Source organism: Sporobolomyces koalae (assembly GCF_050403365.1).
Source record: "Sporobolomyces koalae JCM15063 DNA, S_koalae_JCM15063T_v1_ctg1, whole genome shotgun sequence".
Taxonomy (NCBI): Eukaryota; Fungi; Basidiomycota; class Microbotryomycetes; order Sporidiobolales; family Sporidiobolaceae; genus Sporobolomyces; species Sporobolomyces koalae.
In genome coordinates, this window is record NW_027481770.1 from 1,218,003 (window position 1) to 1,233,706 (window position 15,704).

The 15,704-nt window shown below is 55.6% G+C and overlaps 5 protein-coding genes across 5 annotated transcripts; 2 read left to right on the plus strand and 3 right to left on the minus strand.

The window, feature by feature from the left end:
* Positions 1 to 1,077: 1,077 nt before the first annotated feature.
* JCM15063_003613 (uncharacterized protein) lies at positions 1,078 to 3,156 on the minus strand (the record flags this gene model as incomplete). The annotated part of the gene is made up of 13 exons (XM_076675534.1): positions 1,078 to 1,125; positions 1,199 to 1,238; positions 1,309 to 1,465; positions 1,533 to 1,552; positions 1,625 to 1,812; positions 1,879 to 1,934; positions 2,000 to 2,061; positions 2,129 to 2,220; positions 2,289 to 2,298; positions 2,361 to 2,472; positions 2,542 to 2,800; positions 2,878 to 2,925; positions 2,986 to 3,156. The coding sequence occupies 13 exons, from the start codon at positions 3,154 to 3,156 to the stop codon at positions 1,078 to 1,080; spliced, it is 1,263 nt and encodes a 420-aa protein (XP_076537618.1).
* A 676-nt stretch (positions 3,157 to 3,832) lies between these two features.
* JCM15063_003614 (uncharacterized protein) lies at positions 3,833 to 9,170 on the plus strand (the record flags this gene model as incomplete). Its single annotated transcript, XM_076675535.1, has 13 exons — positions 3,833 to 4,910; positions 4,979 to 6,132; positions 6,206 to 6,349; positions 6,434 to 6,727; positions 6,799 to 7,068; positions 7,146 to 7,313; positions 7,373 to 7,751; positions 7,817 to 7,969; positions 8,032 to 8,297; positions 8,365 to 8,584; positions 8,652 to 8,735; positions 8,808 to 9,035; positions 9,118 to 9,170. 13 exons carry the CDS (start codon positions 3,833 to 3,835, stop codon positions 9,168 to 9,170), a joined length of 4,491 nt encoding a protein of 1,496 aa, XP_076537619.1.
* A 609-nt stretch (positions 9,171 to 9,779) lies between these two features.
* On the minus strand, positions 9,780 to 12,411 carry JCM15063_003615 (uncharacterized protein; the record flags this gene model as incomplete). The annotated part of the gene is made up of 7 exons (XM_076675536.1): positions 9,780 to 10,617; positions 10,693 to 10,795; positions 10,865 to 10,982; positions 11,063 to 11,639; positions 11,713 to 11,847; positions 11,924 to 12,010; positions 12,074 to 12,411. The coding sequence occupies 7 exons, from the start codon at positions 12,409 to 12,411 to the stop codon at positions 9,780 to 9,782; spliced, it is 2,196 nt and encodes a 731-aa protein (XP_076537620.1).
* A 345-nt stretch (positions 12,412 to 12,756) lies between these two features.
* JCM15063_003616 (RNA recognition motif domain-containing protein) lies at positions 12,757 to 14,356 on the minus strand (the record flags this gene model as incomplete). The annotated part of the gene is made up of 4 exons (XM_076675537.1): positions 12,757 to 13,411; positions 13,477 to 13,613; positions 13,681 to 14,178; positions 14,273 to 14,356. The coding sequence occupies 4 exons, from the start codon at positions 14,354 to 14,356 to the stop codon at positions 12,757 to 12,759; spliced, it is 1,374 nt and encodes a 457-aa protein (XP_076537621.1).
* Positions 14,357 to 14,465: 109 nt separating this feature from the next.
* Positions 14,466 to 15,549, plus strand: DPH5 (diphthine synthase; the record flags this gene model as incomplete). Its single annotated transcript, XM_076675538.1, has 4 exons — positions 14,466 to 14,600; positions 14,665 to 14,789; positions 14,855 to 15,124; positions 15,204 to 15,549. 4 exons carry the CDS (start codon positions 14,466 to 14,468, stop codon positions 15,547 to 15,549), a joined length of 876 nt encoding a protein of 291 aa, XP_076537622.1.
* Positions 15,550 to 15,704: the final 155 nt, after the last annotated feature.

The following is a 15,704-nucleotide window of genomic DNA, read 5'->3' on the forward strand; positions in this document are numbered from 1 at the left end:
AGAATTACGCATTGCATCGAGATCACCATCACACGGCGATCAGTGGATCGAACATATCAAGAGAGAGTTGAGAAATTGTTCAGTCTTTGGGCAAGTCTTGCTCTAGCCCGCAACAAATGACAATCGGCTAAAGAGCCGAGTGGACCAGTGCTGTCTGGCTCCTGCCCAGAGAAGAGAGAAACGTGAGAATGTCAATCCATGGCCAAGGCAGCGCTGCGCGCGCGCGCGATTCTCCGACTTGTCTCCAAACCTCGAGCGATGGCAAAAGCAAAGTCTAGGTCCGCTTCCAGGCTTCAGACTAGACTCTAGATCCGTGACTGACTCTCGCTGAGTTCTCCAGATTGGTCGTGGTGCGACTGCTCTCAACGTGAGGATTCCCTCGTCTTGATCTTGAATCCGCTCTACCTGTCGTCACGGCTTCTCCTGACCCTTGGTACTGATTTCGAATGTCTCTGTACGCCTGTACTTTGTGCTCTACAGGGTTGGAACGGGTTTCTCGTACATCGCTCGCCGACCAAGAACCGCAGAGAAGAAGTTGGCGTTCATGAAGGTACGCCTCTCTCCTCCCCTCTGTATCCCTGAGCGAGTAGCTGACGTGCCTTGAACTGATGACCGACTATTTCCTTGCTACGTCGAGCAGTTTGATCCGAAAGGTCAGCATAATTCAATCTCCTCAGCCTCGATTAGTACCTACTGGGTCTGACTCTGCGTTCTACTGTACTCCTCAGCTGGTCGACATGTGTTGTTCCAAGAGGCGAAATTGAAGGGTGGATCCTGATTCCTGACGAGAGTAACAGCGACAAGTGGGCCATTTGCAAATGAACCCCGCCTTTGTATTCCTTTTCTCTCTGTGTGCCCCTAAACTCGTACGACGGGTTCTTCTGTACCTTGACAAGATGAGAGGATGTATGCTGGCGATCTCTCTTCAAGGAGTCGGCCATTGTGGCCAAGTTCGCTCGCTTCGAAGGACAGTCTCGCGAACGAGCGAACCGCTTACATATCTTGAACAGAGCGGGACTCGCAGGAGGAAACAACAGTATTGCAAACAAAGTGAGAAGGAAAGGATTTGCGACAGACTTATTGGTAATCTTGCGCGACGACCCGACTGATGATGAGGTTTTGAATCTGTTGGGAGAAATAATGCGTCAGCAGGAGCAATGGCAAAACTCGCGAAGCTGAGAGGTCAATCAGCCCTGACCTGGGTGGTTCCCTCGTAGATTTGGAAGATCCTCGAATCCCTGGTTCAAACGACATGCAAGAAACTTTCAGCGACTGCTCAAGGCGAGAATGATCACAGAGCTGGCGCACCTGAGAAGCTTAGACGCTCCATACTCTTCGTTGTAGCCAGCACCTCCGTGAATCTGCACGCACTTGTCCGCGTTGGCGCAAGCGACCTGCGAGGCGTGAGCCTTTGCAACCGAAGCATAGTACGTCGTGCGGGGAGAGCCAGAATCCTTCGCGAGCGCTGTGATGATAATTATGGATCAGCATGTCACGTTCAGTGACTGTCAATCCGGAAGGAAGATGCGTACCAGCTCGCCAGACCGCCATTCTGAACAGCAAGCAAGAATGTCAATGAAGAGTCGATTCTCGGCGGGCTGCGTTGCGCAGGAAAGCTGCGTACCGAGAAGTTTCGGCACCGATCGCCATTTCGGCGAGCATAGTACCCACCGCCTGGTGCTGGATGATCGGCACTCCGAATGTCTTGCGGTCGTGAGCGTATTTTGTCGCTTCGACCAAGGCACGCTGTGCGAGTCCGACCGCTCCGGACGCTACCAATGGACGGGTGATGTCGAACGCTCCCATCGCGATCTGTCGAAAATGCGATCTACATCAGTTGAGAACGAAAAATCCGGAGCTAGGACCCCCGCTCCATACCTTGAAACCGTCTCCGGGTTTGCCAAGGACGTTCTCCTTCGGGATGACGACGTTCTCTACGGAGGCGTGGTAGAGAGTCAGAATATGGCCTGGACCAATGTAGCCAAGCAGGGGATCGTACCAAAATTGATGATTCGAGTGTCGGAACATCGCTGTCCCATGTTGATGAGCTTCTTTTCGATCCTATGCGATGGAGCATATCAGTCGGTCGGCATGCAATCGAAAGCCCAGGGTTGAAGGGCTGGCGTACGTGATACCAGGCGTGTTACGATCAAGAATGAAACCAGTTAGCGACCTGTGAGGTTTCGCGTCGAATTCGGTCTTGGCGAGGACAAAGTACCACTATCGGTTCAGCGACCCAACAGGTTAGTTTCTGCTCAGCTGGCTCGAGCGGACGATCAAGAACATACGTCGGCAACCCTGCGGGACATGCATGATCAGCAAAGAGCTGGATAATGCTGCTCGAGCAAGGAGAAGCTTACCCGCCATTGGTAATCCAGCATTTTGTTCCATTCAAGACATACTTGTCGCCTTCGAGTACAGCTTTCGTCTGAATGTTGACGACATCACTGCCCGCTCCGGGCTCCGACACACCTGTGGTCCAATGTCTCAATCAGAATTGGCGCCGATCATGGTAATGATGCGCAGCGAGAATTGACTCGCCATAAGCACACATGAGCGGTTCTTCGGTGAGCCTGCCGAGGTACTTGCGCTTCTGTTCTTCGGTTCCTGCGAGAATGATCGGCGCCGATGCGAGACCGTTCGCTTCAATGGCGGTTTGAATTCCCGTGCACCCGTACGCGAGTTCTTCAGAGACGAGTGACGATGAAAAGACGGAGAGACCTGCTCCGCCGTACGCCTCGGGTACATGCACGTTGACGAGACCTTCAGCATGCGCCTTTTTGATAACCTCGAACGGGTACTGGCGACAGAAAAGGAGCTCGGTCAATCTCTTGTCCAAGGTCGGGCATGAGCTCGAGTCTGCGGAAAAGTCCTCACCTTCATGGTGAGGTCGTGCTCGGCTGCGACCGGAATAATCTCGTTCGCCTGTCCGGATAGAGGCTGTCAATCGGTTGTCCGGTTCTGGTACGACAAAGTCTGACTAACGGTGAACTGCCTTGCAAGTTCCCGGATCCCGTTCTGCTCGTCCGTGAGCTCGAAGGTGGGTCCTCCCATAAACTCTGCCTCGCTCGCATACGAGCGAGTAGCAGCCGGAAGGGTGCGGGGAGTCAAGCGCCTCAAGGAAGCGCGAGCGGCAGAAGCGGTGGCGGTGAGCATGTCGGATCGGCAAGTAGAGTGGGGGTCGAACGCGTAGGTCGAGTGTAGGCTGAGCTGTCAAGTGTGCGACTAGCGAAGGTGGGCGAGCTACTGGAGCAAACAGGGAAGCGTGAGATCGGGCTCTGCTCTAGTGCGTAGGCTGAGGGGCGAAGTTGCTGTTGAAATCGGGTCCGCAGGCGAGTCGAAGTGCCGGATCGGTCACGAACTTGTCAGCCGCTTGCTCTCGAATCCTGCGTTAGAGTGACGCAAGCCAGTGGCACACTCACGCGTCAGAAGATGCGCGTCAAAAGTAAGACGCAGTCGTGGTGAGAGGGGGGAACGGAGAAGGCCGCACGCTAACTTTAGTTGCCGGGTGTTCAGAATATTTCCGAGTCTTGACATCGACGATGCACAGGTGCCAATCATAGAACTGCAGATAAATGCGGGAGATGAGAGAGCCCGTCCAACCCCGTCTTAAGAGTTCCGCGGATATAAGCGGACTTACTCTCATCTTGCAGTAACAAGTAGTTCTTTTCCAAGGAGAGCTCTCGTGAGATAGAGACGCTGGTATTTGCACTTTGGAGATAGACGAGCGACACTGGTGATCGCGCCGATTACCGATCGACGTCCCGGTCTCGCTCGTCCCTGTCCCCAAATCACTCGGCACTCGGCACTCGACTGGCAGCGAGAAGGGTTCATGAGCGGTCGTGGCAACCAGCATCGGCAACAGGCCTTCGAAGAGCTGTTCAGGAGACCAGCGCCGGCGTCTCGTCCGACACAACACCCTCCACCGCAGCCGCAACCTCAGCAGCAGTACTACTCGTACCCCGGCGCGTCGGCGTACCCGGACTATCCGCCCACTGCGAACCAGCATGCGGGCGCGTACAACCAGTTCGGCCTCATGAGCCAAGGCTCAGGTGGTTCGAGTGGAGGAGCAGCAACAGCCGCAGGAGGTGCCAAACACGCCGCCCACCTCCAAGGGTACCATCCGCCACCATCCAGGACCACGAATGGAGCTGCGACGCACCGTACCGCGAGCGCCGACCACCGCACGAGCTACTTCGACTCACCCGCCGCTGCCGCCTATTCAAATCAGTACGCGGCCGGCCCGCCTTCGCACGCAGTGCATGACCCTCAGCAGTACCATCAGACGCAGCAGAGAAGCTATCAACCTGCGCATTACCAACAGCAGTACCAGCAGCAGCAGCAACAGCAGCAGCAACAAATGTACCACGCTCCTCAAGCCTACTACGCTGGAACGGCCTCGGACGCCGCGCCTCACGACTATCACAATCTCGAATCGTCGACGCCCGTGCCTCCTTCGGGCGCAGCGAGATATGCGTCGCCTCGAAGCCAGTATGCGCCGACCATGTCCTCGGGCCCGGCGAGCGCTTCTACCTCGACCTCGCTCTTCTCGCGCCAGTCGACGTCATCGGTCTCGTCTTTGCCCTACTCGTACCCCGAGTCGAGCTCGAGTGGCGTCGAGACGTCCGGTCGATCCCGCTCGCCGCCTCCACCGTCCCCAGCAAACTCGGTCGCGCCGCTTCCGGCCGTTCCTGGGTACGGGCCGCCCCGGCTACCGGACATCCCACAAGGCTCGGACGATTTCTTCACGAACCAGAACGACGCGCTGTGGCAGTCGCAGAGTCTTGGGCACAGAGGGTCTGGCGGACCCCAAAGCGGAGAGATGACGCCGACCCCGACGTCGTCGTTTTCGAGGAAAAGCAGCACGCCGGCAACAGGATACGTTGCAGACGAAGGAGATTCGATACACAGTAAGTCACGCGAGTTCTTCCTTCGTGCGTTCGACAAAGCCGTACAGCTTACACCCGAGCTCGTGCAGGCTATGAAACCTCGTTCCAGAACTCGCTTTACGACCGGTCGCGACGGAGCTCTACCGACAGTGACCGACGGTCCTTGTACCAGCCACAGCTGCAACAGACGCTCATGCCGATCAATCCTTCGGTCAATTCCTTGCCGTATCCTTACGGGTCTGGCAATCCATTCGCGACTTCGAACCCAGCTCTGCAGTCTCGACGGTCATCGGAATCTATGCGGGTTCTGTCTAATCAACCACGAGCCCTCACCTCTTCGATCTCTTCCCTCGGGCACGACACTCGGGCTCTGTCCTTCTCGTCTGTCGATCGCCCAGACATGAAACGTTCCGTAGACTCGGCAGCGACAATTTCTGGTTATCCAAGTGCCCGACCACCCTCCCACGGCTCCACTGGCGCGGTCTCCATGACGGGACAACCCGGCGTCAACAGCGCAGCCCCGCGCCGGAACCCTGTCGTATATCCAGCCTTGCTCTCGCGAGTCGCAGAAGCATTTAAGGAACGAATCATCTGCTCGGAACGAATCAAGGACGGTCTCGTGTATTCGGACGCGTTTGATGGTCGAGACGCTGTCGACAAGATTGCCTACATCATCAAAACTTCCGACCGCAACCTCGCCCTCCTGCTCGGACGGGCGCTCGATGCGCAGAAGTTCTTCCACGATGTCACGTATGACCACCGGTTACGTGACTCGCCTGTCGAGATCTACCGATTCAAAGAACGCTTGTCGGGCCCGTTCCTAAGTTCAGACGATCTCGCCGTTCCAGAAGAGCATCAGCAAGTCGCTCAGCATCCTCACGCCCCGGGCTCTGCAGCTGCTCGTGCGCAGGCAGTGGGAGAAGCGCAAGGGATGCCTCACGGCTACCCTGCGTCCAACCAATACCATGCCCCGTACCCTCATTCGCAACCTCGACCGAGATCGACGGCCGAAACGCTGGGATCTGTTGATGATTCGCCTCTGCCATCCGGAGTCTTTACTCTCTTGACCGACTGTTATTCGCCCACTTGCACGCGAGATCGCCTGTGTTACTCGATCGCTTGCCCCCGCAGACTCGAGCAACAGGCGAGGCTCAACCTCAAACGAGAAGGACTCAGCGGCGGTTTGGAAGGGGTCGGGGGGCTCAAGAGAAGCGATTCAGTCGTCAGTCTTGGAGACTTGCGCGTGAGTATCGGATCTCTTCTAGCCTTTGTTTTCAAACCAAAGCTCATTGGTCCATTTGGCAACACTCATACAGGAACCTGGAATGCTTTGGGTGCACTCGGTACCGCAAGATGTCCTTGACTCGACATCCGACTCTGAGAAGAAACGGCAAGAAGCGATCAACGAGGTGTTTTACACGGAACGTGACTTTGTCCGCGATCTCGAGTACCTCCGAGATGTTAGTATTCGCCCACTTTCCCAAGTAGCTCCGGGGAAAAACGTGACATGGCTGACTCTATCCCTATCCTCGTGCGATCCATAGTTCTGGATCAAACCACTTCGTAGCCAGAACATCATCCCTGAAGCGCGTCGAGAAGACTTTGTTACTCAGGTCTTCTGGAACGTTCTCGAGATCTACGCGGTCAATGTACGACTGGCCGACCTACTCAACAAGCGTCAAAAGCAGAATCACGTGGTCGGTCACATTGGCGACATTTTCCTCGACTTGGTGCCCCACTTTGCACCGTTTGTGAAATACGGAGCGCACCAGCTGTACGGAAAGTACGAGTTTGAGAAAGAAAAGGGGAGCAACCCAGCGTTTGCCAAGTTTGTCGAGGTGGGTATTCTCGCTGCTCTTGTTGCGGCGTGTGAATGCTGACGTTCTGATTATACGCTGCACACTCATAGGAAACGGAACGATTGCCGGAATCGCGCAAGCTTGAGCTTAATGCCTATCTGACGAAACCGACTACGCGTCTCGCTCGATACCCTCTCCTGCTCGAGGCATGTCACAAAAACACGCAGGACGACAATCCCGACAAGCTCGCGTTGCCGAAAGTGATCAAACTCGTGCGCGAGTTCCTCGGCAAAGTCAACATCGAGAGCGGCAAGAGCGAGAACCGGTTCAACCTCGCGCAGCTCGATCAGCAATTGGTATTCAAGAACGGCGAGGCGGTGGTTAGTCACCTCCTCCGACTACTGACCTTTCCAAGCGCCTTGCTAAACTGATCTGGAGCATTGGCGACTCTCTACAGGACCTGCGGTTACGTGACGAGGAGCGTGAACTTATTTTCAAGGGTCCGCTCAAGAAGCGAGGCGGCACGCAAAGCGAAAGTGCCGAGTTGCAAGTGTTCCTGTTCGACCATGCGATCCTCATGGTCAAGCAGAAGAGCAAGAACGAGCAATACAAAGTGTATCGCAAAGTAAGCCGCGATCCTATTCGAGCACTAGTGACAGTATGTTGACGCGTGGTCCATGGCAGCCTATCCCGCTCGAGCTCCTCGTCGTTGCAGCGATTGATGATGCCGCCACCGCTCGGTCGGGTGTCGTTCGGCCCAAGTCCCTCATGGCGCGTGGGTCGTCGTCAAGCAAATCGACGTCGTCAGCTACAGCAAAGGACCCGCCGCCAGGAGTTGACAAGAACAGCAAACAGGGTTTCGCGATCACGTTCATTCACCTCGGACGGAGAGGGTACCAAATCACGCTGTGGGCGTCGACGTGGACGGCGAGGAAGAAGTGGCTCGAGAAGATCGAAGAACGACAGAACGAGTTGCGCGAGAGGAGTCTTGTTTTCGAGACCGTACCGCTCAGCGCCGGCTACTTTGTCGGCACGAATCGACTCACCTGCGCTGCTCCCTTCGGTGAGGCGAGAATCAGATCTACCTTCTGATCGAACGCTCTGGCTGATATTCGTCGGACTGTTTAGACAACGGCAACCGAATGGTGTATGGAACTGAAAACGGCGTCTACCTCGCCGACTTGCGTGACAAAACCAAGGTTCCCGTCAAGGTCATCTCGGTGCCAAGCGTCACCCAACTCGATGTCCTCGAGGAACAAGGCATCCTCATTGTCCTCGCAGGTGAGTCGTACCGGGTCGTTGTTTTCTCTGGAACCGATCTAATCCAGGTCACGAAATTGCAGACAAAGCCGTCCAAACCTTCTTTGTCGACCATCTCGATCCGGGAGATGCTGTCGGAGCAGCGAAGCGAGCGCGCAAGATCTCCGCTCACGCGACCTTTTTCAAAGCTGGCCAATGCCTCGGTCGTACACTCGTCTGCGTGGTCAAATCAGGAAATGTGTCGTCGACTATCAAGACGCTCGAGCCCATTGATCAAGTGCGAGGGAAAAAACAGCCCGCAATCCGCAAATTTTTGCAGGGCAGCAACGAGAGTCTGCGAGTTTTCAAGGTTGGTCGTGCCGTCTCACCCAGCTCTCCAAGACGTGCGCTGAATGTCGTACTGCCGAGTTGTACAGGAGTTCTACATTCCGACCGAGTCGTCCTCCGTGCACTTTCTCAAGTCGAAGCTGTGTGTCGGCTGCACAAAGGGTTTCGAGATTGTCGATCTCGAGACTCTCGACACACAGGGCCTCCTCGACCCGGCAGATTCGTCGCTCGATTTTGTCCAGAAGCGCGAGAACGCGAAACCGGTTGCGATCTATCGCATCGACGGAGAATTCTTGCTGTGCTATGACGGTAATTTTTCTGAGTCGAGCCTTCCATTCGATAAGATACTAGACTGACGAGGGAGTGGGCCTTTCAGAATTCGCATTCTACGTCAATAAGAACGGTTGGCGAGCCAAGTCGAACTGGATCATCCAGTGGGAGGGGTTCCCAACTTCTTTCGGTCAGTCACTGTTCCCAAACCCCAAACTTTCTCCGCAATCAAACTGATGAGACTATTGGTATCGTTCGCCAGCGTTGCACTACCCTTACGTCCTCGCATTCGAGCCGACCTTTATCGAAGTCCGGCATGTCGAGTCGGGCGCCCTCATGCAGATCATCCCAGGCAACAACATCCGCTGCCTGTTTGCCGACAGTCCTCCTTCGGCTTCATCGTCCACGCCCTATTTTGCCAACAACCCGAGATACGCATCGCCTTACGGTCAACCTCCGCGTTTCTCTTCTCCCGCAACTCGGAACGAGAGTGAGCTTTTCTCCCTCTCTCAAATCTCCTTTGACTTTACCCACGCTCATCGTCGCTAACATTTTTGCAACCGACTTGATAGTCATTGTCTGCGATGGAGATCGTGCCTTCAGTCTGCTATCCCCAGCCGTCTGAACATTCAGGCAAACCTCTGCACGACGGGTTCCTTCGTTTCTCTGCATTTGCGATGCTGCTATATCTCCCCGAAAGGGTCCCAAACATAGGTTGTCTTTTCTCCGTTTTTCTCCTTGTTTGAAGTTGGCGGTGTCTGTACTCTTTTTCTTTCCTTGTCAATCTCGTTAGTTCGTTCGTTTCTTTCTTTTTTTCCTTTCCTGTTTTTCAGTTGTTTTTCCCTCCCGTTTGTCTTTACGGCTTTCTCTGTGATACCAAAAGTTTGCATCATTTCTTTCCTCTTTTTTTGGTTTCCCTTCTCTGACGCGTTGAAACACAAAAATCCAACTCGATTCTTTCCGACTTTTCTTCTTCTGTTCTGCCTGCCTCTGCTCTCGAGACTCGGAAGAGCACTTTTGACTCTCGCTCTCGCAAATCTTGAATGACGCTTTGGCACAGAGAATCCCAGAGAGTTTTGCAATCACAACAGTCGCCAGAGAGGAAGTATACAGAAAGAAAAAGAGGAGCACTGCAGGATATATCGGAAAGGAACGGGGTCGCACTGATGAGGTAGGAGGATCAGACATACAGATAGGGAGAGGAGATAAGAAAAAAAGTCGGTTTCCTTCTTCTCTAAGCGAGCATGTCGACGAGAACTTGGTTCATCGAACCGTTCTTGATCGCTTCATAGATCTTGCTGACGCTCGAACCGATCGTAGGTCCCGGTTTGCCTTCGAACACGTCTCCTCGTCGAGCTCGAACTCCGACTTGTTCCCTCACAAACAGGTACAACGCCTTGTTGCGACCGAGGTATTTGAGGGCAGGTGCTTGTGCCGCTGGGGTAGACCAGAACTCGTTGCGAACTCGACGAGTGAGTTCAATCGCGGTGAGTGCCGATGCCGATTTCCATTCGTTGAGCGAGACGAGCGGGTTGGTCGCTCCTGCAGCGAGGACCGAAGCCGAAGTCGAGAGGTGTTCGACGACGGCACCAGTCGCAGACGAGTACGCGTCGTGCCACCGAGGTTCGAGGTCGTAAGAAGAGGTTTGATCGAGTCGTTTCGCGAGCGCTTTCTTGACTTTCGATACGAGCGAGTCGAGTTCCGATTCGGATGCGAGGTATGGACCAAAGTGTTGTTTGAGTGAGTCGACGATCGCCGGATTGTGTAGTTTCTTGAACTCGAACTCGATCGCGCGCAGGTCGACCGCTTGCAAGACGCAGTACAAGTGCGTTGCGAGCAACAGCGACAGGACATCGTTCGCTTCAGCCGTCTTGCGCGCCGAGATGAGGGCGAGTGAGTTGATCGCTTGGTTCGCCATCTCGGCGGGTTGCACGTGCGTGCTGACCGGGTTCGCAAGGAATCCGAGCTCCGAGGTGTACGCCGCCGCGGCGATATCGCATCCTTTGCCATGGTAGTTGGTCGAGGGGTCTTCAGCAGCAAGGCACGACGGCAGTCCGCGGTTCATTGAGCAGCTGAAAATGTAACAACGACCGCCGGTCAACGGAGGGTTCAACCTCGAGCTAAGATGCGTTCTAGCATGGACTCACTTGAGAAGCTCGGTCAACTGGGCGAACGACATCTTGCCGACTTGCTGAAGTCCGAGTCGGGTCTTCTCGGTTGCAGACGTGACCGCAGAGGCCATGAAGTTGCCTAGGATGTTCGTAAGCTCAAGAAGGGTCCAAGCGGCATCTCAAATTTTGATGTGCGACAATAGCTCACCTCCGTGCCAGATCGTGCCACCCTTGACGTCGATCAGCGGGTTGTCAGTCGTCGAGTTGATCTCGGTCGTGAGGACAGAGTGCGAGTGCGCGAGATCCGAAGTGATGGGGCCGAGCCACTACAAAAGGTTCATGGAATTAGCGGGATCCCCTCGACAATGATTGGCTTAGAGAGATACAAAAGAGAGGGTCGTCTCACCTGAGCGGAGCAGCGGAGAGGGTAACGATCTTGCCTGAGGATACCTTCGTCGGCTTTGACCGCGACCTCTTCCTCGTTGTGAATCGCAAACTGACTGCCTTCGAGCAGGGTACGGATGTTCTTGGCGACTTCGATCTGACCTGGGTGCGGGCGCGTGACGTCGTGACAGAAGGTCGAGAACGAACCGACGTGGCCACACATGGCTTCAACCGTGAGCGCGGTGGTCGCCTGGGACAGGAGGTGCAGGAAGTGCGAGTCGTGCAGGACGATCGACGCGAATGAAGCCGAGACGGCGGTACCGTTCAAAACGGCGAGACCTTCCTTCGCTTGGAGCGACACGGGCGTGATGTTGTACAGCGCGAGCGCTTCCGGCGCGGGCAGAATCTGCTCGCGCCCGTCGCGCACGATTCGGACTTTGACGTCGGGGTGGCCCGTAAGGGCTCCAGCGATGTACGACAGCGGGGAGAGGTCACCACTGGCCGAGATCGAGCCGCGCAGAGGAATGACGGGCAGGATGTCGTGGTTGATGAGCGAGACGAGGGTTTCGAGGACTGACCATCGAATCGCCGAGTGGCCACTGTCAAGGAGTAGAGAAGACCGCAAATCAGTCTCGATATGTTCCGAATCTGTGACAAGCGAGCGAGACCTACCGCAGGAGCGAGTTGGCGCGAATGAGCATCGAGCCTCGCACGACTTCAAACGGCATCGAGTTCTCGAGTCCGCGACCGAGCGTGAACATGTCGAACGAGGTAGGAAGGACACCACATAGTTGGTGCTCGAGAAGACTGCAGGCGACAAGCGATTAGTCATGTGAATGAGGGTCCGAGTGCGCGCAGTTCGCAAGAGGGACTTGGAACGCACGATTTCTGAAGGGCGAGAGGGTCTTCAGTCCTCGTGTCGGCAGATCCACCAAAGCCAGTCGTGACGCCGTACACCGAGTGAGTGAGTCTGTTGATTGTGAGGGGGTCAGTGCTTGAAAGAGGAATGACGACGACGACGAGCGCAACTGACTTTGATTGCAAGAACGCGACCGACTCGTCGATTCTCTGTCGGATTGCGCTGTCGGTGCCGAGGCTGACGGGCTTGTTCTTCCTCGCAGCGGCGACGACCTTGGCGATCGTAAGGCCGTAGCCAGACAGTTCGACTCCGTTCGAGTGGTCCTGGAGGAGATCCGCCGCGAGATCGAGCTGATTCGACTCGGACGAGGGCAAGAGCGATCCAACCTTTGTCTTGAGACTCGTGCCGTTCGTGGTCGACGTCGAGGGGTTCTTGGAAGGGGCCGAAGAGGCGTCGTGAGTGGGGCCCGAACCGTTCGTGAGGCCGTTTGCGAGTTCCTTGATGGCTTGCATGGCTCGATTACTGCGAAGAGGGCGAGATTACAAACGCGAGGAGGGTAGGGTATCGATCGAGGGTTGGACGAGTGTGAGAGGAGAGAGAGAGAGACGACCGAATGCACGTTCCGATCGATGGTCATTCGGCTCGAGCGACGCGTCGGCTAGCCGATTTCTCGGTATGCCTCTTTGTTGGCTGTGCGCTGCGCAGGACAAACGGTCTGCTGACTTGTCGTCGCTCTCGTTCGCTTGCATGCCACGCGGTCCGTCTCGGTCCGTTCGGCTCGCGATTGCATGTCTTGGATCGGTTCGTGCTCAACATTTCAAGCGGACCTCGTGCACATGAATTGGGTTTCACTTGAATCACTTCAAGCGGTCCAACAAGCTCGAGCCTCCAGATTTTTGACTACTGCCGTTCGCCGTCCCCTTCTTGCTACCTTGAGCGGCTCCTCCTCCTGATCCTGCTCGCCCTCCAGCTGGCTGTGCCATCCTCTCCGCGAGCGACAACGCCTGAGGCTGAGAGTTCCCTTTCTTCCCTGCAGCACCTCTTGCTGGAGCAGGTTGTCCTGCTCCTCCTCCAACGCGCTGCAGCAAACTGTTCTGCGTCTGCTGTTGTGGCAAGACTCCCAACCGTGCCCCGAGCGATGGTGGGGGTCCATTGTTCGTCGATCCCGTCGCGCTAGATTTCGCCGCGTTTCGTTTCCTCGGTCCTGTCGGTATCGGACTGTTCAACGTGTTTGCTGCGGTGGTCGGACGATCCACTTCCATCGCATCGGGTGCGCTCTTCGGTCGTGGTGGTGGATGAGCCGCATAAGCTTCAACGATCGTGTCGGCGTACATCTTGCTCGGGGGCGCCACTTGTTCGGGTTCAGTGACAATGACGACCTCGTCGTCGATCCGGAATTCTCGCGTCACAGTTCGTGCGGCTGACGATGGTTGATGGGCGGGGAGTTGAGGCGGGAATGGGGAACGCGGTACGCTCCTCACGGTTAAAGGTCGACCGTCGGCGATCGCACCACTGACAACAGGGAACAAGCACATCAGTACGAGGTGGGAGCAAAAGCGGCAATTGAACAGACGGACTCGAGTTTGTGGCATGCGGTTTTGGCATCTTCGTGTCGACTGAATGTGATCCTCGCGACCAACACGTCTCCCTCGCGCGCGAGGTCTTCATCGACAATGAAGCAATACCGGATCTCTCCGTACGAACCGAACGCGGTCTGAGATAGATATGCCGTCAGTTGGGACGAACAGGTCAGAGCGAGTGGAGCACAGAAACCTGCGAACCTGCACGTCTTCTCGACTGGTGCCATACACCAACCCTTCAACCTGTACGACGAACCCAGTCTCCTCCTGGGTTGCGACTTGCATCTGCGCGGCGTGAGTCTTCTCGAGTAGTTTGCGCGCGCGAACCTGTTCTCGCTTCTCGCGCTCGATCCGGATCCGTTCGGCTTTCGCATTGCGTTGCTGCTCGATCCGCTCGCGTTCGACTTGGTTAGAGCTGCCGCGAATGCCGAAGCGATTCACGATGTCGTTTGATTCTGCTGCAGGTGCTTGAGGCGCGACGGGAGCGGGAGCGGGATCCGAAGCGGTCGAGATGAGGCGAGTCGGGGCCGGAGTCGCGTCGCCAAACGGCCTCAGGCTTGCAGACTCGATCACGTGTGCACCGGGGATGATGCGCGAGAGGTGGTTCACGTTGACCGATGGGCGATACAAGTCGGAAGATCTCCCAAACAAGTCGTGCTGCCACTGCCCTTCAACCGTAGGCGCGTCGGCATTGGTTCGCTGTACGATACGGCGACTCAAAGGGTCAGTTCTTGTGGATGACGGTGCCGAGAGCGAGCACGCGGGCACGTGCAAGGTAAGCGGCGGAACTGACTTGATACGGTGACGGCCGAGATGGACCATTCGACTGCGAGAAACCTCGCCGACCTCCCGATCTCGGGCGCTGTGAGAACGACATGCTCGCGCGCGACGACCGTGTGTGGAGATGGAGAGCCGACGCGGGAGTCGTTTAATCGCGTTGATCGCGAATTCGATATTCCGTCTCTTACATCTATCCCACTTCAAAGATGCTCTACTTGATCGGACTGGGACTCTCGGACGAAAAGGATGTAACGGTCAGGGGACTCGAGGCGATCAAGCAGAGCGAGCGAGTGTACCTCGAAGCGTACACTTCCATCCTTGGAGTCGGCAAGGACCGACTCGTACGCGTTCGTATCCCCTTCGCCAGGTACCCACCAAGCTGACCCTTGCTCAAACATCTTGCAGGAGAGTTTTTACGGCAAAGAGATTATCGTCGCCGACCGCGACATGGTTGAAACCGAATCCGACGCCATCCTCAAGGATGCAGACTCGGTCGACGTTGCGTTCCTTGTCGTGGGAGATCCGTTCGGGTGCGTCTGAAACCCAAATCATCTGTGGAAGAAATCATCAATTGAACAAAAGACGATCTTCACAGCGCGACCACCCACTCGGACCTGTTGCTCCGTGCCGATGCGCTCAAAATTCCGTACACCGTCATTCACAACGCGTCCGTCATGAACGCCTGTGGCGCAGTCGGCTTGGCGTTGTACAACTTTGGTCAAACTGTTTCGATCCCGTTCTTCACCGACAACTGGAGACCCGACAGTTGGCTCGCTCGTATCGAGGACAATTTCAAACTCGGACTACACACGCTGTGTCTGTTGGACATTAAAGTAAAGGAACAATCCGAGGAAAACTTGGCCAGGTAAGCCAAAATTACTCGCTCCCTTTTTTTGGTCTCTGGATCTTTGCTCAAACTCGACGGATCGTCTCTTTGAAAAAAGGGGTCGCAAGATCTTTGAACCTCCAAGATACATGTCGGTCCCGACTGCCGTCGAACAACTCATGTCGCTCCTCGAAGCTCAACCCGAAGCGAACCGAACGTTGAACCCTGCTTCAACTCTCGCAATCAGTCTGTCCCGAGTCGGAGACCCTTCTCAAAAATTCGTTTCGGGAACTCTCGAAGAGTTGTCGAAACTGGACGAGGACGCGTTTGGAGGTCCGTTGCACAGTTTCGTGATTGTCGGACATCGATTCCACGCATTGGAACGTGATTTCGCGGGCAGGTGGAGTTGTGATCGTGCGACTTGGGACCGAGTCAGCAACGAGGTGTATCAAGTGAGGGATTGAAAGAAACATTGGGAAACCCCCGAGCACCTTGTTCCCCCTTTTGTCTTGTGCGAGAGCCCAAGGGAGAAGGGAAAAAATGGGTCTTTGTCAACTTTCTTCCAGAGAAAACGCTACACGAGACAGAGAGAGTAGAGAGATAGTGACGACAAAGGGAG